Source organism: Pygocentrus nattereri, chromosome 16 (genome assembly GCF_015220715.1).
Source record: "Pygocentrus nattereri isolate fPygNat1 chromosome 16, fPygNat1.pri, whole genome shotgun sequence".
In the NCBI taxonomy this organism is placed as follows: domain Eukaryota; kingdom Metazoa; phylum Chordata; class Actinopteri; order Characiformes; family Serrasalmidae; genus Pygocentrus; species Pygocentrus nattereri.
Genome location: NC_051226.1, coordinates 6,603,644 through 6,627,663, shown reverse-complemented (window position 1 = coordinate 6,627,663; position 24,020 = coordinate 6,603,644). Strand labels below are relative to the sequence as shown.

Genomic DNA, 24,020 nt, shown 5'->3' with positions numbered 1-24,020 from the left:
CCACCTCAGCTTCTGCAGGTTTTGCTGAGACTGAGAAATTTGCAAAGTAGCCCAAAATTAAATTTATGTTAATTGTTCAATTTCTCATTACTTTGACTCAGTCTGGAGGGTTCTGTTATTTAGTGTATATCACAGTGATGTGAGCTGTTGTGAAGGGCTTGTGTAGACGTCGCGTAGCCTTATGAACACTGCCTGAGAGTAAAAAATTACCACAAAATCTGCTTCCAAAAAAAAAAAAAAAAAACAAAAAAAAAAAAACCAGGGAAAACAAAAAGAGAGACCAAAAGCAGGACTAAAATAGAGCCTTTCATTTGTTTTCACCTTCAAAATGACATTATATAAACCTTTTTGTTTATCTCACATACGTACATACATACATATATATCTTAATATCTTTCAATATATATATATGCGCCAGAAAATTCAGAACAAATGTTGATGTTTGGCAATCTCTGTACTCCTCTCAGCGTGAGATGCTAGCACAGAGGCACAGTAGCGGCGAATAGGTTAAAGCCTCAGGACCGCTTTAAAGCCTACAGGGCATCTATGGAGGACTGCAGCAATGACTCGTGGGTAATGTAGTTTGCTTCTTGTGGCAGCCATGGTTCTGAACAGTCTGGAGAAGAGGGGCTGGGGGGGGGTAGCTGGGAGTGTAGAGTGGGATGCTGTAGAGAAAGAGAACATTTATTACTGATTTATTACTTATTTATATACTTTTTGTTTTGTAAAATACAGATTTGTACTAATTATTTGAAGCCTAACCTTTTAGACCAGTAGAATAATAACAGATTAACTTCAGACACTAATCTGCAACACTGTTGTACATTTTATTGAAAACTGATCCCAAACTTTTGAACACTTGTGTATAAGCCACAAGAAGTAGTAGTAGTGCCTTTAAAGATATTTAACATAAGTGTACAAAAGTATCAAAACGAAAGAAATTAAAAGGTAAATAAAGAGTAATTAAGGCATTAAAGCAAGACAGAAAACAAGATAAAATGAGTTAAAAAATAAAGGATACCAAAAGGTAAAAAACAGAAAAGGTTACTGCGTTGTAAATGATTTTAGATCATCAATGAAAGTCAGAGAAGCTTCTGGAAGAGTCACCTGAGCGTTCAGAAGAGGATGGGCTTGCCGGCAGTTTTATCCTGTACGTATGAGGTGAAGCGCTTCAAGAATTTGGGATATTCTCTCTTGGCCACGGCTCTGAGTACAGAGGCTGGGGCCCAACCACCGGGGTTCACTGCACCACGGGACAGAGAATTAACAACCATACATCACACTGCAGTAATGATTACACACTGCACAGTTCATTATCCATCTCATAGCTAAAATAATTATTTCATATAAAATCCTTCATCCACAAAAGACAGATAGCAATCATTGTTGTGTCCTTCACTGAAAAGTGTGCGCTCACCATTGGCGACGTATGTGATTCTGCACAGTATGTTATCTCTGCTGATCTCTTTGTCGCCCTCTGGTGGGCTGACCAACGTCTGGCAGATCATGGCAATGTTGATTTTGGCACGGACACACCTGCTGCTTGGCTGAAAGTACACAAAGTGAAATACTGCAATGAGGAAACAGTATATCACAATGTAAACAGTCACAGCTATCAACATTTTGGTCCAAGCGAAAATTGGTCATTGATTAAAAACCTGATTAACGCATAATGTCATCCATTAGAGTTTCATATGGTCAAAAATTCTGCAAACGCCTTGGAAAAACAATGCGTTACTTGCTGATATGACTCAATTGTCAAACATAACTGTCAGTTCGAGCTCAATCGTCAAAGTTCACTTAATTCTCAACAGTATGTTTAGTTGTTGCAATGCCAATAAATGCCAATAAATCTGCGGAACATTAATACTGGCCAAGCAATACAATTTCAACAAATCTCTGCTTTTTTTTTTTTTTTTTTTACCTGGGCGTTGTCGTGGTCGACAGAGAAGTTGCAGACAATCCATGTGTCAGGGTCGTTCTCGTTGTTGGCTATGATCTTACGGATTGCCGACAAATACAGCACATCTCTCTGTGACGCAGGCCACACCCTCTGCCAGACAAAAGCTCAGAGTTAAACCAATCAACACCTTCAAACACTGTCAGAAGAAATCTCTCGGAGAAATCTGTAAGCAAAGAAACCCCTTAACCCAAGTTAGAGGTAAAAGTGACAAATGAAATTTTGCTGCTGTCAGAAGAAAACTATCTCTAGTTTTAGTTGTATCTCTAAAACGGTAACTTTAGAGGAGAAGCAAAAAACTTACTCTACTTTTAATGCAAGTCAATGGAACCGGAATTGTTTCCAAGTAATTTTGGGACATTTTGTTTGGTCCATTGATCATGAAAATTTGAACATAATGCAAAGATACAACATTAAAATAAACTGAAATGCAACAGAATTAAATATTTATTAGGAACCCTGCCATAATACAAATCAGGTTTGAGGAAGCACGAAACTTCAGCACCTGCTAAAAGAATCCCAGCAGCCAAAATCAGTGACAAACACAAAGAATGGACGCATTCGGCTGGTGTCAGCTGCCTTACCTTGTGGGTCTGGTACACGATTATGGCGTTATCTGACAATGTCTCCACTATGTTGAAGTTTTCAACAGTGGCTGGAATTGAGAGATAGAGATAGAGAGAGAGAGAGAGAGAGAGAGAGAGAGAGAGAGAGAGAGAGAGAGAGAGAGAGAGAGAGAGAGAGAGAAACAGAGAGAGAGAGAGAAAAATATTACTGAAACTGAACTACTAAAGGTTTGCAAGTCTAGTTGATGTCTTCAATACTGAATCAGCACTAATACTCCAGAACTTAGAGTTCTCTCATGTTTCTTTATAAGAGGTTTTGGAGTCTGAAGCCTTTAGGAGACGTTTGATCAACGGCATGCCAGCTCCACATCTTACATCCTGTGGACTAGAAAGCCCGGATATTACAGGCATCTGAAATGTGATAAACTGTGTGTCCAAAGGTTTGTAGACTCCTGCTTCTCCAGCGCTTCTTCTGAAATGAAGGGCATTAATAGTGAGTCTGTGCTGCTGTAACAGCCTCTACTCTTCTGGGAAGGCTTTACACTAGATGTTGAACAGTGCTGTGAGGATTTGATTGAGCATTAGTGAGGTCAGGGACTGATGTTGGATTGTCAGTTCTGGATCACTCCATCTCCACTGCTCCACAGCCCAGTGGTGGGGGGCTTTATACCCCTCTAGCCCATGCTTGGCATTGGACATGGTGACCTTAGGATTACGTGCAGCTGCATTAGAGCATCCCATTCAGTTGGTGAGCACTTTTTAAATAGAGATTAGCATTTTGATCTGCCATGAGCATTTGCTATACTAAAATATAACTACACTGTTATTGCTAGCTAGCACTTAGCACCAACAACTTTCAGTTAAGGCTGCAAACTAATTAGAGAATTAATAAATAGACTAACGTAGAGTTTTTTTCTAGCTAAAGCAAAAGCTTCAGCCTCATGCCTGACAAGGACAGCATATGTACAAGGCCATGTTACCTTGTCATGGCAAAATGCACTTAAAGTTTTGAATCAATAATCTGTGTTTTTTTGTTTTTTTTTAATATGAACTGAACATTTGTTAATTTCTTACAATGTCCTTTCAAAACCTCCACCATACTGGTAACGCAGTAAAATGGGTTCTAATGCACCGACTAAATTAAATGGAAAACTAAGTGCATTACAGGGACATGGATAGCAGAAAGGAAGGGCATTAAACCGATAGGAGAAAACAGCAGCTTGAGATCTGAGCCCTCTTCCATACTGAGCACTGGGCTGAAGTGGACTGCTGGACGCAGGGGTTGAGCATATTACAGCGACCTAAAAGCATGTAATCAGCTTTATTATCCATGAGAGCACAGACACTGGAGACTATGCTGTGTTAGTGTGGCTATAAAAACATTGCCATTCTTTGAATCAAATCATTTTTAACCTGCTGCACCTGTACTGCGCTGCCAATTACTAGCAGGACTGTAACTGGAATTAAGAAATTAGACTGTCCCTTTGTTTGCATTTGTATTCTCGTTTTAAATACAGTATTTGTCTAGATCAGGCATGTCAAACTGGGGAACTTTCGGGCCAAAGTGCTGCTGAGATAAGCGTTTACCCTCATCTACCACTCTGAATTCAGTTCATGAAGGCCTCGCTGTTCAGCTGATGAGCTGATGAGCTGAAGCAAGTGTGTTTATTGACGCGGCATGCTGAAACATGCAGTGTTTTGGTCCACAAGGACTGGAGCTTGACACGTGATCTAAACGCAAATACAAACAGTAGGATACAAAGGTTATGGGATGGCTGTTGGAAAAAATAGGCACACAGGACCAAAAGGACTTCCAAACCAATGACGTCCTACTGTCATTACGAGCTAATGCAGAATGGTAGTGCAAGTAAAAATGCACATAGTCTGGCATCTAAAGCAGCTCACTCACTTCCCTCATACTAGTATTAGTGTTATTCATTCTAAAAAGTAAACACATCGCTCAGGAACTCACGGACCCCCATACATTCTACATTTGTCTGATTCATTTAGGGTCATTAATGACTTGTTCTCCCGTGCGTCTGGTAGCCGTTACATCTCCTGGTCTGGAACATACTGGGAGTCATTGTAAAGGACATTTTCTACCAAAGCTGGCTTATGAGGAGCCACTTCCTATTTCCCCCGTTACACTAAAAACACGACTGCAAAACGACAGAAGGCGGCCAGCGAACGGATAAATGGAGCTAAACGCTAAAAACGAAAAGTTAAAACAGTTTCTATTCACTTACCCAGAACTTTCATTTTAGAAAGTAAAAGGGTGTATTTCACTAAAAAGCATAAAAACATCCCTGTGTTTCCTTTTTTTCCTACAGCAAACGGGTTTGGGGAAGCAGGACACTAATATTACTGCTACTGAGTGATGACTGACTGGCGAGCGGAGCAGCTTATTGGCTGTTTGTGCTCACTGACGTCATGAATGTAGTTGAAAAGTTTTTAAAAATGTTTTATGCTGTTCTGTGTTCAGGAAATTAATGCATTATTTCATGTTAAAAAAGTTTAAGCATTTATAAACTGATTTTTTGCTCAAATGCACAATCTAAACCCATTCATTGTGGACCCGCCCGGGAGCGGCCCCTAGAGTCTGAGAAACCCAGAAGACATGACAGAGCGGTAATTCTCCTCTCTACAAGTTCTCTGATTTTCTACAACTGCATGTGTATTTTTAGCCACTGAATTTGATGGATATTCAAATTTACATTTATTTTTACAGCCTTAATCACCAGACAATGACTGTGCTGCATTTCCCTCACTTTTGACTCAAAACTCCAAAAGCAGAAGGCAGCTGCACATCTGAAACTACAACCTTCAGTCTAGCAGTGTAGCTGTTAGAAGAGACAAGAGAGAAGGTCCTAAAAAAGCTGTACTCACGAAGATTTATCTCAGAGATTTACAGCCTAATTAACAAACTGAATTTTAAAATGAAGAATTCCTGAATCCCTGAATTATTTGCATAAACGTTTGCTGACAGAATACAGCAACTGTCTAAAGCCGCCTATTAGAAGTGTGTTTATGGTGAAGGAGATTTCTGTAGAAAAATGCTGGAGTTTTCCCTTTAAGCACACTCCTACCAGTGACTTCAGTACATACGGTATTTCTATCATTATATGTAAGGAGAAGAATGTGTGTGTGTGTGAACATATATACACTCACTTTCCCAGTCATTGCGGACGTCTGTATCCCAGAAATAGTGGCAGACCTCGTGACCTGTGACTCCCTTCACTGCGTGTGTGGCTTTCAGAGGGTCCAACACGATACCGTTCTCCTCAACCTCTCTCCTGTACACCTGCATATACACATACAGGGAATTTAAAAGCCATCAGTGTATCATACTGTGCATGTGCACTAATCAGAAAGAAAGAAATATGGTATTTTTGAGTTAAACTTTACCTTTTCCCCCTAAAACAATGACAAGTGACACTCACTTTGATGTTTTTATTTAGTTATTTTCTGTACACACCTCACAAAGTGCCTAACACAGCATAATTTGACATGGATATTTTTGAATAAGTAGCAAAAATAAGATTTTATGGTATGTCTGTCAACCTCTTTACTGCACAATGCTGCCTCAAGGCAACAAACTTATTTTCCATACTTTAACAACATTATACATATTTAAAGGCAATGACAGGGTTAACAATAAAAGGAAGAGTTTGGGTAAGCCAATAAAAAGCATGCACTTAGTCATACTCTCTCCTAGTGGGCACTTTTAAACCCCTTTTTAAAGTTCAGTATAATTTTTTTTGTTCTGAGAATTTGCACAAACATGTTTGTTACCTAGAAGCAACACTGTGATAGTGGAATGGATCTAGCCAGTCACAAACCAGGTCTTACCACTTCAGGGAACACGGCTCGATATCATTTCTTTCCCTTGTTGCACAATGTTGCTTCAAGGCAACATACTGCAAAAGACCTCTGCACACTTTACTATTTTTAATGTTTTTGAATTTAATTATGAGGTCGAGTTTATGAAAAAAAGTGAATCAAATATTGTTTTAAGAATTGCTCTCATTGCGTGCAATAAAGGGTTAAATATCCTCTTCAAATCAGTCAGTTAAATGGAGTTAGCAAAGTATTTTATATAAAAAACAGAACAATCCAAAATACAAATGTATAACCAAAATTACTGCTGAAGAGGGTGAACGTGTGGGAAGGTGATAACTACACTGAGAGACTGTTATTGTTGGTGCAAAGAAAGCTAAACAAAAGTATTTTTCCTTGTTAAAATGATTTTAGCCTGATTCATTCAGATAAGAGACACATAAAACAGATATATTCTATGAATGAAGAATACAGAGCAGAATACAGGAATATAGAAAACCTGGAGCGGAGTGGGAGTACAGCGATTAGAGAACGCTCTGAGAGTGGAGGGGAAAGAAAAAACTGGTGTGGAGCTGGTTCAGAGTGATCACGGAATGCTTAGACCAGGGATCAGAAATAATCCCTAAATAAAACCAGAAACCTGGAGTGGAGTGACTGCAGAGGGCTGTGGGAAATACCAAACCTGGAACCAAGTAATTACACTTTGATCAGGCTGCAAAAATGTTCTTCCAATCCACTTATAACATTAATGATCAGTGTAACACTACAACACTGTTAGAAAGGCACTGTGATGGTACCTTTTTCTTTCATCGAGGTACAAACAATAAACAGTAAATGTTCCCTCAAAAGGTCCAACAGTGGTTTTAAGGTCCATTTATGAAGCTTAAATCAGTTCTTCCAGGTGAAAAGTTGGTATTTGCACCTTTTCATAACCGAATGGTTTAAAACAGAACAGTAGACTAAATGCCTGGAGGCGAGGCGGGGTGTCAGTACAGCTTAGAACAGATCATTTCAGTGGATTATGGTTCAGTTATGTTCCCTGACTAAAGGTCCTGAAATGGAACCTTGAGGGTCCCACCCCAGTGATAAGAGTGGTCCTGCCCCAGTGACAGTTTAGTACCTTTTTTCTGAGAATGAACACCAGTTCTCTCTCTGGAAACCCCAGATACCTCCCTCCAGTCTCACCTTCATCTCTCCCTCCTCCACCACCAGCTGCCAGTTTGCATCTCCGCCTACATCCTGTAGGGAGTACGTCATGTGACTCTGCACCATCTCCTCCACCTGTACCAGATAAGACAGGGATAGAGGAAGAAAGAGGAAGTACGAGGATCAGAGGTCATTTCCCCTCAGACTCTTCTCTCTGCTACATCCACAACACAAAACTTACAAAAACTCACAAAAACAACGGCCACTGTAAAAATATCCCAAACTTGGGGAAAATTTACGGAAGTCTAATTTTGTTATCTTGAGATAAGCAACTCGTTATTTCAAGATAACAAGACAAGTAACTTGTTATTTCATGATAACAATTTTGTGGTCTTGAGACAGCTAGATAAAGAATTCATTATCTTGAGATAACATCTTTAATCTTGAGATAACAAGATAAGAAACTTGCTATTCCAAGATAATTTTGTTATCTTAAAACAAGTAACTCGTTATTTCAAGATAATTTTGTTAGAGATAAGTTTCTCATTATTTCAAGATAGCAATTGTTATCTTGAAATAACAAGATAAGTAACATGTTATTCCAAGATAATTTTGTTATCTTGAGATAAGATAAGTAACTTATCTTGAGATAACAAGATAATTAACTCGTTATCTCAAAATAACAATCCAGAAATTTATAACTACCTAATGGCTTCTCCAGACTTCCGTAATTTTTTCAGAGGGCATTTATTAAAATTATCCACCAAGACTGTCAAAACCACAAGACTTACAAAACACAAGCTTCATGCAAACTAAACACTTTTCATTTCAGCCATATGAGCAGCAACTAGGGCGTTGTTAAAGTAGCTCGCGGCACACAGTGATGAGTTTTATCATTTATTAAAAGGCTGTTTGGATATTGTAGCCTTTTGTCATAGCAGTGTTGCAAGAGCCAATATTGCACTATGAGTAATAACACACTGTACTGCCCCAGTAGCAACTCATTTAAGCTCCTGAAACAGATCAGGCATCAGGTCTGTCACAATCTTGAAATTTTAGCTGAAAATTAACCATATTGTTTAATTGAGATTATTTAATTTCACACAGTTGAGATGCTTGTCGCTAGTATCACTAATATCATGCAACTCAAGTGCAATTTACTTTCATGTAGGTTTCATGCAAATAAAGGTGCTTTAAAGTTTCACTATGTAAAGCCAGCCTAAAGGTGTTATAGCACAGGCTGAATGTAGAAGTGAATTTCCTCGTTGTGGGACGAATAAAGGATTCTTATCTTGTTTTTGTTTGTTTTGAAACACGACAGTGCTGTGGAAGATTACTAAAAAAGAAAAAGCGAGGAAAGACGGTTCAACTGAACAATGCATCAATATTCGCCTGATTTTGCTTTCTGCCTTTCTTTTCTAGTTTAACATTCCTTGGATGAGATAATTCTATAAGCAATCATGTCCTATCCAGATATGTTTTAGGTTAATCTAGGTTGCTGCTTCAGTGACACGCCATTACACTGCTGTACTACAACCTGCCCATCATCTGCAGTGCAACAGAGAACAGCGTTACACAGGGGGCGCTGTTACCTCAGCACTGAACCTGTGCTCATGGTGAAGAGGGGGGCTGAGGGCTACAGCACAGGACAGAGGGGAGGAGGGTGGAGAGGGAGACTGGAGGCAGAGGCAGAGGATGGAGAAAAAGTGGAAACAATTCATGGTAAGCAGTCATAAAACGAAAGCCGGAGACAGAGAAATATGTCTATGAATGTTTTCAGTCCTCCAGGTACAGGGTGATTCAAAAAGATTCATCCGATTTCAACAATCGTGAGGTGCCTAGGAACCAATCACAACCCAACTGGAAGAGGGGGTCATAAAGATTCTGTCCCCGGAAGATGGCTCCCTTTAGTCTGAGAGGAGATGAGACCCCTGAGCAGAAAGCGTTTCGCGCTCTCCACTTCAATAAAAGTGATATAACTGTGCAATGTGATTTTCCTTGTCAGCGTTGTAATTTGTTACAACAAATGTTGTCATTGCTGGTACCAACAGTTCCAAGAAAAACAGTGAAGAGCACAGGGCGACCTTATGTTTCTGAAGAGGACGTTCAACGAATACGAGCGAGTTTCCAATGCAGCCCAGGAAACTACTAGATGTGCCAGCCGAGAGCCATCACTCCCTCAGATGACTGGTGTGTTTTGAGGCGACGCTTAGTCATGAAATCGTACTTTTGCAAGCCCTAAAACCTGAGAATAAAGAAAAATGTGTGGAATTTTGTGATTTTATGCTCGAGAACAAGAACACGTGCTTGGTATTCAGTAACAAAACCACTTTTCATCTAAGGGGTAAAGCGAACCATCACAATGTGAGAATAGGGGATGAAGAGAACCCCCATGCAGCAGTTGAGCATGAGAGAGACTCCCCGAAACAATGTTTTCTGTGCCACATCCCAAGAAAAGATTTACAGTCCTTTCTTCTTCTTGGAAAACAGTGTTATGGGAAACTCATATCTACAAATGTTACGAGACTGGCTTTTCCCACAATTACATGCTGAATCTGGTAACATGGGACGTTCGACCATTTCACAACAACGAACTCCCTCATTGCTGGATTGGCCGCAAAGGAGCCCAGGATTTGGCACTTCCACTCCTCCCCCAATATCACCAGATCTCATGCCGTGTGACTTTTTTTGCAGGGGTACATTAAGGATTCTGTTTATATGCCACATGTGATGATCTCCGAAATCGCAGTGAAAGAGGGATGAGTTTGACTCATGAAGTGATACTTTTTAAAGTCCACCTCCGCATTTAACGCATCCATGAAGTGAAACACCACATGCACACTAGGGGGCAGTGAGCACACTTTCCCGGAGCGGTGGGCAACCCTATCCACATCACCCGGGGTCGGTTAGGTGTCTTGCTAACCTCCAGCCCACGACTGCCCCCTGTGGGGACTGTGGTGTTGATGTAGTCGGTACAGCTGGAGGAGGTTCAGACTGAGAACTTGTAAAATTACATAATAAACTTTAAACTCATTTAAACCATTTACAGTTCACTGCACTGATCTGTAATGATTTAAAGTGAAATAAATCATTTTGAAATCAGATCAATCTTTGGATGAATCACTCTGTAGTTGCACTGTCTACTAACAGACAGTCAAGATGACCGGACTTGCGTAAAGTTCAGGCACCTTGACATCTTGACATAGTACTACCACAAGAGAAAGAGAGACAGAAGTACAAGACGAGAATATGGAGAATGATACTCAAATCGGAGAAAGGAACACAGAAGACAACTTGTGAGAATGTTTAACAACATACTCTGCATGTCATAAGTTTGGGGACACTTTGCCTTCTTTTTCTTATTTTCAGAGTCATCATTTGATTTACACTTTTATTTTTCAAGTAAGAAAAACTACGCCAAGGTTTTGTCATCATAAAACAGCACCAAGACAGGCCATGAGTGAATTCAGGTACTTTAATGTTGCTTATTGCTGACACAGGCCTTCGGTTGCACACAAATAGCTTTCATAAAATCCCCCAGTACTGGGCTGTGTTGCAGTGGAACAGTTCTCTGGAGTGATTTAGTGATCTGATCTTCCAACATCGCACCAGACCGCACTAACGCTCTTGTGGCTGAATGCAATCAAATCCTCACAGCAATGTTCCAACATTTTGCAACACTTCGTTTACGGGCATGCATTGTTCCCAAGGTAGCACCTGTGTTCCTTTAGTTTTGCTGCAAGATCTGAACAGCTTTAAACAGAATAAGTCAAATTGCTGTAAATCAAAGCATACATAAAAAAAAAAAAAAATTCTGAAAATCTAGATGTTCCCAAACTTGTGGCAAGGCAGTGTGTTTAAGTAAGGTGATTTATCAGAGGACACATTCAGCCCGATTAAAGAGGAAAAGTGTCAGTCACCTTCTCGGCGAACCGGTGGGTGCCCATAGTGGAGTAGGCGTCTCCTGAAGGCATGGGGCTGGACCTCTGTATCCGGGATTTCTCCGTCTACATACACACAAATACCATTTAAACAGGTTTGTACCTCAAACACACTTCAAAACTGCAAAACAATTATATGACAAATTTTACACACACTAATATATTATATATTATTTATTTCACTTGTATTTATCGTTGCACCACCTTGTATCTCCAAAACGGAAAAAATGCACTCTGCTCTTACCGCAAGTCAATGTAACCAGACTTTCCCCCACATAAATCTGATTAACAGGTACTTTAAAATTACATCAAAAACTAAAAAATGACAACAATGGAGATACAAGGTTTTGCTCCGACAGCAGCTACATATATACGCTGCCGTGCAATGTGTGAGAAGGAAAATTTTCAATGCAACTCATGTCCAAGTCGCCTCTGCTGCTGCCCTCTGCTGGTGTTGTGTTTTGTCTTTCTGTTTCCTAGGTGGAGCTGTTTGGATCAGCTGATCAGCTGAAGGGACTGATGTCAGCTGACTACCATGCATGCTGTGACTGGTGGCTGAATGAAGGATTCACCCTTGAAAAAGCGACAGCCAGGAGATTCAGTTGGCCTGCTGTGTTTTCACCACATGGTCCATGGCAGTTTCTAGGAAAGCTGTGGTTTTTGCTGTTCCCTTAATGTTGTTCACCTGGCTGTCTTGGAGCTACAGACCAGTACAGTGTGGACAGCAGAAGGGGGTTGTAACCTAACGCACCTGTTCCTCTATTTTATCCTGTCGGTCCAGAGCGGCCTCCACAGCATCAAAGAACTCATCCTCGTTTATAAGACTGTTTGGACCCTCCTGAAGATCAGACAGGCAAAGAGGAAGAAAACAACGAGAATGAAAGATAGAAGTTTAAAAAAAGACAATAGCAATGAAGTCACGTCAAAGTTTATTTATATAGCTCTTTTTACAACAGAACTTTACAGAAAAATCCGGGCCCAAGCCCCCATGAGCTTCGCCAATGGAGACAGTGGCAAGGAAAATTCCCTAAAAGCAAGAGGAAGAAACCTTGAGAGGAACCAAGATTCAAAAGGCTAACCAATCCTCCTCTGGGCGACACAGAGTAGCAAACAATAACACGAGTGACTGAAAAGCACCATCTTTATTAGAGGGCCCTTCTTGACCTGTTACTTCGGAATAGGAAACTTTAATGTTAAGCCAGTGTGAAAGAGTCTGTCCTACAGTGAGAGTTAAACAGAACCAGGGCTCTTAAAATTAAAGCCAAAAACAAATGATATTTTGCAAGAAACAAAACACAACCAAACACGTCATCATCCTTACCTGTTTTGAAACAGAACTCGTATTGATTAATATTACTTTTTTCGTTATGTATAGCCCACTAGCTTATTATTTATCTTACCTCAAAACTCTAAACCATTTTTTTAGATCAGCATCTCACGTCTCGCATGATTTCCTTCAGTGTGATCTAAAGATTCATTCGTTAATCACAATCTACATATAGTTACCCACTACACTACACCAACCACAAAAGCTTGTGAAAGTGTGTGAAAACTTGCCTCTTTCAAAAACATGAGAGGTTAAGATGAAAGAAATCACCTAATCACAAGACTCACTGCAAATGAAATGCTTTTCACGCAGTAGAGAAAGATTATCTTTGAAAGAAGCAGAGTTTGACCACCAGCGAGTATTGCCGAAATATAAAATGTGGATTTCGAAATAGACCTAAAGGCTTTTTTAGGCATCATCTTCAAATATGAAGGATAATGCGGTCTAAAAATTATGCAGGAAAATTACGTCCACTGGTAACAAACTCTACGTAACCATTTCCATTTACTTTAAAGGAGAATTGCTCAGATATTTTTTGAAACTTTTGCTTCTTGTTAAGTCATTCAGAGCGTTAAGTTCATTCTGGACAAACTCAGTCAGAACTGTTCACAGTGGTGGTGATAGGAACCAGGCGGCTCTTAAAGCTCCCTCTCAGAAAGGCATTACATATATATAATGCTTATGAATTCACTGCCTGATGCCCAAACGCTGTTTTACGATTTCTGAAAAGGTTTTAGCCTTAAACACATTTTGAGAGACGCATGCAGGGCCAAATACTTTCAATCAACATTACAACAAAATGGTTATATTTGTGTTGTAGACATGGGGATCCCTGGTTCTCATCACCACCACTGCAAAGAAATCCAAGGAAGTTTCTCTACAAAGAACCATTTTGCACCAAACACACGGTGAAATTTACTTCAATACATGGAGATTCACTCGAAAGAGGCCCTGAATACTCTGTAATAACCCTCACTAGGACGAAGTAATCTGAACCAAAGAACATGCAATGTGCTCCAAAGTATATGGAGCTTTGAACAGATTGCTTCACCCTAACAGCACTTACAACAGAATATCTGAGGCCTCTTTCGAGTCAACCTTCCTGTATAACCGCATTCTGTAATATTTATCTAATTTTTAATCGGAACTGGTTAAGCAAACAGCCGAGAAAACGAGAAATCTTGCAGAAAGCAGAGTGGCTGCATTTTACGGTATAGGAATAATAAAAGTGCTCTCTCAGCCTCATTTATCACACAACACCTGCTGTGAACTGTGCAGCGAATAAGAATATTTCAGTAGCGTTACAAACCCCACCTCATAGTCCGGGCCTCCGAAATGAGATTTCTTCTTCAGCTCAGACAATGCTGTTTTATAGGCCTCCTCCACTCTCCTCCTTTTCTCCGTCTCCTAGAGAGAGGAGGAGAGAAAGAGCAAGAGAGCAAGAGAGAGAAGGAGTGAGAGGAGGACAGAATGAATGACAGAGAAAGACAGAGGCAGAAAGAAATGGAAAGAGTAGGTGGGAGGGTGAGAGAGAGAGAGAGAGAGAGAGAGAGAGAGAGAGAGAGAGAGAGAGAGCAAGAGTCAATGATTGCATTCTGCCATTTGGTGATGCTACATTTTCTTATCTCGTAAACCTCGCGTTGTGAGCCATGTCTACCTTCTCCCTCTGATTTGAGCAGACAGTCCTACAGAGCACTTTTATATTCAATGTTGCTTTTATTGGGTTTTCAAAGCACTGCAACAGAGGTGGACAATATAAGGACATTTTATCGTCATGATCTACAGAGGCATGATAAAATGTTCAAAATTATGGTCAGTACTTAAGAACACTGACTGTGTGACTGCATAATTAGGCCAGTTTAACTGGATTTTGTTCAATAAAAATAACAGTCATCACAGCTTTTCCCAGTATTGTAAAAGTATTGTAATATACTGCTCACCCTTATACTGTAAAAGTACTATTCATATTATATTACTGATGCATGTGTGTTTAATAACTATTGTCTGCCTTTTTAATTTATCTCTTAATGTTAAATTGTTAGTATGCATGGTGGATGAATGCTCTTGTGAGAAGAGTGCGGATATGGACTGTTTTTTATAACATATAATGTATTTATAACATTTTGCAATTTCTGCACCGTAAATTTCGCTGTACTGCTGTGCAATAACCATAACAGCACTGTATGTCTCAACACTAGCATTTCAATGTATTAATGTCCCTAACATACAGGAATTTTTGTTGCTGCTGGAACAAAATCCCTCTCTATTTTTGTCATTTCTCATTTCTTTATATATAACTTTAAAGTGCCAGCTGCTGCTGACAATGCTTGAAATTTAATGAGGAATGGCACAAAAGAATGGATCTAAAATGACTTAAAATACACTTTTGTTACATTAACTTACATACAAAGTCAACATGTTTTTCTTCTCCTGTAAAGTTACTGTTTTGGAGATTATCTGGAGAATTCTGGCCACAGACCAGGTCTAGAACCCACAGTAAAGAATGTATTCAGTCCAGAACTAGAGAACACATCCTTCCATTGAACAGTACAGAATAGACATTCTTCCAGAACACAAAAGCTTCTGTTTTGATACTGCTGGACGCTGCACGCGGTGATCCAGCTCAACTGCAGCACGAGTCTGCAGGAATCTGTCTCCGCTGACAGCAACACAACACCTACTAACCGCCTGAAGTCCTGCTGAGACCAGTCACTATCGCTCACACCAGCAGTCTAGTCATCTACTGATTATTTTGATGATTAATCTGGGCCAAACAATAAAAAACTGACTTAACTGAACAATAACAAACCATGCATATCTGATCAAGCATTCCAAAATGCTTGACGGTTAAAGATAAACCAGAACGAGAAAAGCTTTTTAAAAACCAAGTATAAACTGGTTTTTCCGTCATGCTGTTTTTCACTCTAAAAGACATCAGCAGGGGAAGGCCTATTCACTGAAAAGGTGAATTTTAATCAGTAATTTTATATCAAGTTTGATCAACTAATTGTGACAGCCTTAGTTCTGTGGTCTACTCAGAAAAGAGACTGGCTCTAAAAGACACTTTCCAGAGTGATCCCAGTATGTGGTTCTTGTTTTAGCCACAGTTGAATGTCACAAAGGCTCAATATTTAAAGCTCAGAGTTCGGTGATTTAATCCCTTCAAGGATAAGTACAATATCAGTGTCTTATCTGACACGTAAAAATCTCTAAAAGCTAAAACACACTGAACTGAAATGCGTCTTTTCACTGGGACATTTTTCAATTTGCTTATTTTGTTCACTACATCTGTGATGTAATCATACAGTATAAGAATAAAAAACACAGACGCATCATCATTAGGTCTGGGCATCTTTAAAAAAAGCCTGATATAGATGCCAACTGATAACTTTGACTTTAAAATTAATTTTCGATTTGTTCTTTTAAATTTCAAACTGAAACTAAAAGACTGTGAGGTGCTGGAAGTGGGTAGTTACTGTCCAAGACGGACTGCAGACTAGCAGACAGCAGTGTGGATTTTGATGATAAGACCAACTACGGAGGTACTGAAATCTGGAATTGATTGATATGGAATTCTTCAAAGCTTAGGAATACTGAAGTACTAAAAACGAGTACTAGTATTTACTGCATTTACTTTGAAATCTTCCAAACAATTACAATAAATTACAAAGTACATACTCATTTTTTATCAAGTAAAAATTTTACGTAATACTTTATTTTGATGGTCCACTGCAGATGTTTTGTAAATGCTCAGTCAATCTTTAAGTACCATTCAATTAAATATTCATTAAATTCATATTCATTCATAGTTGAGCATTATTTTGATGGTCCACTGTAGACGCTTTGTAAATGCTTAGTCTGTCTTGAAGTAGCATTCAACTAAAAACAAGTTTAATGTGAAAGAGTTTATTAAATCTATCCCAAACGCAAAACCTAAACCTAAAAATCCTAATCCTAATCCTAACCACAATGTTGATAATTAACTGAACATCACCAGGAAGTCTGTCAATGATTTAGGTATCTGTAGAGCATCTATAGGGGACCATCCAAATAAAGTGTGGACAGATTTTCCAGCTGATTCTTTTGTGATTTATTTCATTATTTATGTGTTTTTGCCCAACTTTTTCCACAATTTAGTTGTGGCCAGTTCTAGACCCTCCACTCACATTTGTGTATTAATCATATCATCACTGCCAGAAGAAAAACAACTCTCCAAAATCAGAAGAAGAACATTCTTCAGTTTCAATGTAAGTTAAAGAGATTTTGTTCAAAGCAATTTTGGAGCATTTCTATCGGTCCATTCCTTAAATTTTCACACAATGTAAAGGGCAACTGCTACACACAGATTATTCAAAAAAACTAAAAAACGGATTGTGGTGAAATTTTTGATTCCTGGTACAATTATTATTTTATTTTTTAATGAAACAGATCACAGTGAGGTTAAACATTTACGCCCCTATTTAAACATAGACTGCAATACCCATATGTCAAAAACAAGACCTGCGGGCAAAGCCAGGCCTGTGAGGCAGTCCTATTCGGCTCGCAAAATTATTTTAATTTTTAAAATTATTATTAGCCTGTTTCACCCGGAGATGCGCTAGAGTCCCCAGCATGCATTGCAACACAGGGTGCGTTATGACCACCCAGCAACACCAGCCTCTGATCCCCTGAGCCGACAGTACGTGACTGAAGTGCTCTTGAGCAGGACACCTGACCCCCCAACTGCTCCCCGGGTACTGCGGATAGGGCTGCCCGCTGCTCTGAGCAAGTGTGCTCACTGCCTGCTAGTGTGCGTGTTCACTAGTGTGTATGTGGCATTTCACTGCACAGATGGGATAAATGTGGAGGTGAAATTTCACCATTGTGGGACTAGTAAGGGTCACTTAATCTTAAAACAATTTATTTAGAATTATTTTGGAATTGCCCGTTTTGCTGTTGCAGTTTTGGCATAGTATGAATAAATAAATAAATAAATAAATAAACAAACCATACTGATCATGGCAAATTGTTAATGGTTACGGAATGGCCATGCTCTAGTACAATGAGGTGAGGTGTTAAGGCAACACCAAACTCTACAGTAGATTGTAATAAGGTAGCACTACTTGTCTATTCTCCACAAGATAAAGGGATCAAGCTGCTGTGTTGTGATACCTTATCCAGTCTCCTCTGCCAGCTGTCCTCTCTCTTCACCATCAGGTCGATGCAGTGAGAGAGTGTGGCCAGGATCCCTGCTGTAGTGGCCTTAAAGGTGATGGCCTCCCCTTTAAAATCTATCCCATTGATGCCCTTGGTGCTCAGAGACTGGAACACTATAGACATAGAACGAGATAATTATCACCACAATCATCATTACTATGGTCATCATCATCACCATCATCACCATCCTCCTCCTCATTATTATTGTCATCATCACTATCATCAAAAGAACCATGAGCCTCTTTATTATCACTTTCATCAGTAAAATCATCACTATTATCATTTCACCATCATCCTGACGGATTGTTAATTTTTAATTAATTTAATACAGGCAAATAAAGTTCTATTTTCAGTGTTAAAGGTATATTTAAATATACACCAAACAGGCACAACATTATAATCACCTCCTTGTTTCTACGCGCATTGTCCATTTTATCAGCTCCACTTACTGTATAGCTGCACTTTGTAGTTCTACAGTTACAGACTGTAGTCCATCTGTTTCTCTGATACTCTGTTACCCTGTTCTTCAGTGGTCAGGACCTCCATGGACCCTCACAGAGCAGGTACTATTTAGATGGTGGATCATTCTCAGCACTGCAGTGACACTGACATGGTGGTGGTGTGTTAGTGTGTGTTGTGCTAGTCTGAGTGGATCAGACTCAGCAGTGCTGCTGGAGTTTTTAAACGCCTCAGCGTCGCTGCTGGACTGAGAATAGTCCACCAACCAAAAATATCCAGCCAGCAGCGTCCTGTGGGCAGCATCCTGTGACCACTGATGAAGGACTAGAGGATGACCAACACAAACTGTGCAGCAGCAGATGAGCTGTCGTCTCTGACTTTACATCTACAAGGTGGACCGACAAGGTAGGAGTGTCTAATAGAGTGGACAGTGTTTAAAAACTACAGCAGCACTGCTGTGTCTGATCCACTCGTACCAGCATAACACCACCACGTTACTGCAGTGCTAAGAATGATCCACCACCCAAATAGTACCTGCTCTGTGGGGGTCCATGGGGGTCCTGACCACTGAAGAACAGGGTAACAGAGTATCAGAGAAACAGATGGACTACAGTCTGTAACTGTAGAACTACAAAGTGCAGCTATACAGTAAGTGGAGCTGATAAAGTGGACAACGAGTTAATAATGTTATGCCTGATCTGTGTAATTTCACAATGTCTTACCTACAAGAGAAAAAGAGAATGAGTAGTTAAATGTGCAAAAAGCACCACTACTGTTCCCACTTATCAGCTGTTATATAACAAAAATTTGAACTTTAAGCTGAGAACATTCACAATGTGCTAGTCTTCATAAAGACCTAACAAAGAGATACAATCTGGAGTAATACTCAAGTCCACCGTACAGTTAGATTACAAAAGAACACTGTAAAAAAGATTTCACATTAAAACTGAACCAGTCAACAAAGAGCAAACAGGGATACAGAGTGGAAATGAGATAAAAGTGAGTAATCATAAACAGCTAAACACACTGCAGAAGATAAAGCTTCAGCATGAAAGTTCTCTTAAAAAAATCTCCAATAATTCATAAGCTTCATAAATCAAATTTTTATTTATCTGCGTTTATAGCCAGACTGCGAGTGGTCAGTGTAAGTCCTCAGGTGGAGATTAAACTCACGCTTCTCTCTGCTGCCGTTGTAGTTGTGCAGGAACTCTCCATCTGGGCGAGTGGTTGGGAAGTCGTCTTCATCGTCCTCCACAACTGGATCGAGTGCAAGGAGAGAAACACAGTCAGTCAGTATGAACTCAGAGGCCTCTGTGGAAGGCACTGCCTAGAGCTGCCAGTACAGCAGCCTGAACAGTGAGACAGACACTGTAGAGGCCCACTGTACCACAGCATTACAATAGACCACCTTCTTCTGGAGAGAGAGAGAGAGAGAGAGAGAGAGAGAGAGAGAGAGAGAAAGAGAGAGAAAGAGAGAGAGGGGGGGGGGCAGTGGGATAAAGAAAGAAAAAGAAAGTAAGAAAGAAAGAAGAGAAAGAATCGAAGAGGGAGGAAGAGGGGGAAAAGGGAAGAAAAGGAAACAAGACGGAGGAGAAACAAAAGGCGTGATCAAAGGAGGGGCAGGAAGAGAAAGAAAGAGATGCAGGAGAAAAAAAATGAGAGAAGAAGAGATGAAAAGAAAACAAGATGGAAGAGAAGGACAGGCACGATCAAAGGGGGCAGAGATAGAAAGACGGAAAAGAGCTACAGAGAAAAAGGGGACTTGTAAGAAAGTAGTGAGATGAAAGAGGGAAAGACAGGAAAGAGAAAGATGGAGAGAGAAAAAGAAGGAGAAGAGACAGAAAAGGGAGAGAAAGAAGAAAAGAAAACAAGATGGAAGAGAAACACAGGCGTGATCAAAGAGGGACAGAGAAAAAGAACGACAGAGAGAGTGGGAAGAGGGATAGAATGAAAATGAGGGACAAGAAAGAAAGTAGTGGGAAAGAAAGGGAGGGAAAGATAAGAGGTAAAAGAGATGGGGAGACAGCAAGAAAAAGAGGAAGTCAAATGGTGAGGTTTAAAGGGGAAGGGGAGAGAGAAGGAGAGAGACAAAGAGAGGGAAGGAATAAGAGAGAGAAGTGGAGTGAGAAGAGTGGGGGAAACTGAGCGAACAAAAGAAATGGCTGAGCATGTGGATCAACAGGAGCTGTTGTGTTGCTGCAGCATCCTGCCAAAGAAAGAATGAATGGGGGGGGGTAAAGAAAAAGAGAGACAGAGAGAGAGGGAGAGAAAGTAAGCAGTGAAGAAGCAGAGAGCAAGAGACAGGGTGTTAAAAAAAAGAGTGTGATGAGACAAGATAAAAAGAGACAGAGAGAGAGAGAGACAGAGAGACAGAGAGAGAGAGAGAGAGAGAGAGAGAGAGAGAGAGAGAGAGAGAGAGAGAGAGAGAGAGAGAGGAATGGGAGGGAGCGAGTGGTGAAGAGAGAGAGAAAGATGGGAATGGGAAACTCCAGGTCTACATGAGTCAGACAGTAATCAGATTTCTGCTTTGCAACCAGCCGATAAACTCACAGAGGAAGACGTGACATAAACATACTGTAAACCTCAAACTTTATGAGGTCGGCATTTTCACTCCACTTCACCTGAAAATATGAACATACAGGTTTTACATTTGCATTTATGGCATTTGGCTGACGCTCTTATCCAGAGCGACTTACAATTTCATCATTTTACACAAGTAGGCGAAGGTGGTGTTAGGAATCTTGCCCAAGGACTCTTATTGGTATAGTGTAGGGTGCTTACCCAGGTGGGGGATTCAACCCTAGTCTACAGCATAGAAGGCAGAGGTGTTAACCACTACACTACACCAACCACCAACCACATCTAGATGATGAAATATATTTAAATCCTTCATTTTGTCGAGAACGTAGTCGTTTTAGTGTCTCTCCAAAAGTGTTTGCGGTGTATTGCTGCGTCTTGCGCCGATGCTGCTCGCTTATTTCTGGTACAGCTGTCTGTTCTGCACATGCTCAGACTGAGAAACCCGAAAGAAATCAGAGTAAGAGTTCACATCACTGAGAAATCTGACTACCGAGCTAAAATCCAGCCTCTTTATCGGATTTCTTAATCGGATATCTGGATAGGACTACGGTGTTTACATGACCCTTTGAATAATACAACTGCAGAAATCCGATTATGATCGGATTACTGTGTGCAGGTAAATACACTCATTGTATCAACGTGGAGGATCAGAAAGGTGTTTGCATTGTCTTGGTCACCCTGTGGACTCACTTTTGTCCCTCTGTAGCTCATCCTTGGACACAGCGTCTGCACAGGCATCAAAGTACTTCTGCAGCGTGTCCACCTGTCTGCACAGGATGTCTCTGAACGTCTCCATCTCAGCAAGCTTCTCCCGCAGACTGTGGCCCTTCTGCAAGGCACGAAAAGGAACATGTAGAAATCAAGGTCAAAAATCTATCAGGGCTCAGTGAATTCAGACCCCCAGCATTGGGCTGTGGAGCACTGGAACTGCGTTCTCTGGAATGATGGAACTCCATTCAGTACTTTTGGGATGAGCTGGAGCGATCCAGAACTGACCATCCAACATCAGTACCTGACCTCACTAATGCTCAAGCAAATCCTCACAGCAACGATCAACATCTAGTGTAAAGCCTTCCCAGAAGAGTCGAGGCTTTACTGCAGTAAAGAGGGACAAACTCATTATTAATACCCTTCATTTCAGAAGGAACGAGGAGCAGGAGACATGTGGATACACAGTATATTAAATAAAGTTTGGGTCATCTAACAGTCATCTAAACTCCTGAGTAGAGGTGCTGAGGTGAATCTAAGCTCTGCCTCTAAAGATGTGCACTGGTATCTACCACTACATAAGATGTTCAAGTGTTTGTGCTTACAGTGAATTTACAGTGAAGGAGAGGTCATTATGAGCGAGGCCTGAGAGACAAACACAGAGTCAGAGAAGTTGTGTTCTTACCTTAAATGAGGAGGTGGAGGTGGCAGAGTAGCCGCTGGTAGCGGAGGTGAGAGACAGCATGGAGCCATGTCTCCGCAAACTGGACTCAGAACCATAACCAGACTCAGCCTGGAGAGAGCGAGAGAGAGAGCGAGCAAGAGAAAGAGAGAGCGAGAGCGAGAGAGAGAGAAAGAGAGAGAGAGAGCGAGGGAGAGTGTTGGAGGGAAAGAGGGACAAGATTTTGTAAAAATCTTTGAGGGGAAAAACCCTGTATAGACTCAAAGACTCAGACTTCAGCTGGGGCTTAATTCAAGTCAGTGAAGCTTCACAGTCATTCATTAGACAAACAATGAATATAAAGGGACACACAATGAGATCAGAATCATATCAGTATCAGCAGATAAATGCTTAAAAAACAGTATGAGACAGGCGTATCGGGAGGACGAGTGAAATCTTTACGGCGGGCCGAGTGCCGAAAAACCAAAACAGCGTACAAATAAATAAGATGTGTGTGAAAAGATGGGCAAGTTTCTAAGAAAATTCTATAACATTACAAAACAAACAAGTGATGTATAGTACAAAGGTTTGTTTTGGACGACAGGGTGTGTGGTTAGGGTAACTTTCTGGTCAAATCAAATATCCCACAGGCCACACTTCGGACAGCCCTGCTGTAAATAAACAAACATTTTAAAATTACCATTAAATCAGTCAGTGTGGCAGAGTTGAAACCACTGTAAAAAAATCATCTGGGGCTGTGTATTTCTCTACAATGAACAATTTCACATCAAACCACTCTGAATGTCTTTACTCACATCTCAACCATGGAATTACGCAGAATATTGCCAAAAAAAAAAAAAGGTGGAATTACAGTTTAACAGCACCTTTCTGCCTCTAAGAAAAGGCATCAAAAGTTGTGGACCCAAATGTGAGTATTCATAAAATGACCCATCCCAGAACTGAATAAATATGTAAAAAAAAAAAAAAAACTCAATAAAACAATACAAAGTGCACTTATTACACACCACGTTTGAGCCATTTCATAACAGCAGATTCAGTAATAGTTCAATTTAGTAAAAGCACCAGTCAGTAACAGACACACAGAGCTCAGATCTGCGGCTCAAGAGAGCAAAATTCACGCTCAGAAACATCTCATCGCCTGTGATCCCTGCGGCACTTCTCATGAATAACGGCTCGAGATAGTCTGTATCTATTTACAGCTGTAAATTTGTACAAATGTTCAAGTGAGCCCCGGCTTATTCCTCTGGGAGAGCTTGGAAGACAACAGCAAGATGAGACAAGCCCAGACCACTGAGACACACACAGCTCTTTCACAAACAGATCCGGCGCAAAACGACAGTCTGACGCAACTCATTTCTCAACACCTGAGCTTCACGCCGCAGCAGACAAGCAGCCTGTAATCCAGCCGAACTAGAGAACCACACCTAGCCTAGCGGAACATAGCAGACCTTCAGAAAAACGAGGCGTGGTTCCAGTGGAGAGCGATGAGTAGATCACAACATCTCAGCACTGTTACAACACATAGCACCCAACACACGAATTCATTTACCATCACATCGAAGGGCTGCATTTACACCCTGGGAGCACTGGCAGCGTGCTGTAGTGTCAACGCTGCTGT

General features: G+C 40.5%; 1 protein-coding gene across 2 annotated transcripts in view; it reads right to left on the bottom strand.

The window, feature by feature from the left end:
- Positions 1-293: 293 nt before the first annotated feature.
- The window catches only part of cert1b (ceramide transporter 1b), a 72,532-nt gene continuing 48,805 nt past the window's right edge, over positions 294-24,020 (bottom strand). The window contains exons 4-18 of one of the 2 annotated variants that reach the window (XM_017723594.2): positions 22,406-22,513; positions 21,703-21,841; positions 19,606-19,689; positions 17,929-18,086; positions 14,092-14,184; positions 12,202-12,288; positions 11,430-11,516; positions 9,102-9,185; positions 7,549-7,644; positions 5,695-5,827; positions 2,545-2,615; positions 1,925-2,053; positions 1,418-1,547; positions 1,108-1,243; positions 294-665 (exon numbers count right to left, since the gene is read on the bottom strand). In XM_017723594.2, the coding sequence (XP_017579083.1) occupies positions 1,116-1,243; positions 1,418-1,547; positions 1,925-2,053; positions 2,545-2,615; positions 5,695-5,827; positions 7,549-7,644; positions 9,102-9,185; positions 11,430-11,516; positions 12,202-12,288; positions 14,092-14,184; positions 17,929-18,086; positions 19,606-19,689; positions 21,703-21,841; positions 22,406-22,513 (1,527 nt within the window). In that variant the 3' untranslated portion in view covers positions 294-665; positions 1,108-1,115. The remainder of the gene's footprint in view (positions 666-1,107; positions 1,244-1,417; positions 1,548-1,924; positions 2,054-2,544; positions 2,616-5,694; positions 5,828-7,548; positions 7,645-9,101; positions 9,186-11,429; positions 11,517-12,201; positions 12,289-14,091; positions 14,185-17,928; positions 18,087-19,605; positions 19,690-21,702; positions 21,842-22,405; positions 22,514-24,020) is intronic. The other variant, XM_017723596.2, reaches the window with a different exon arrangement.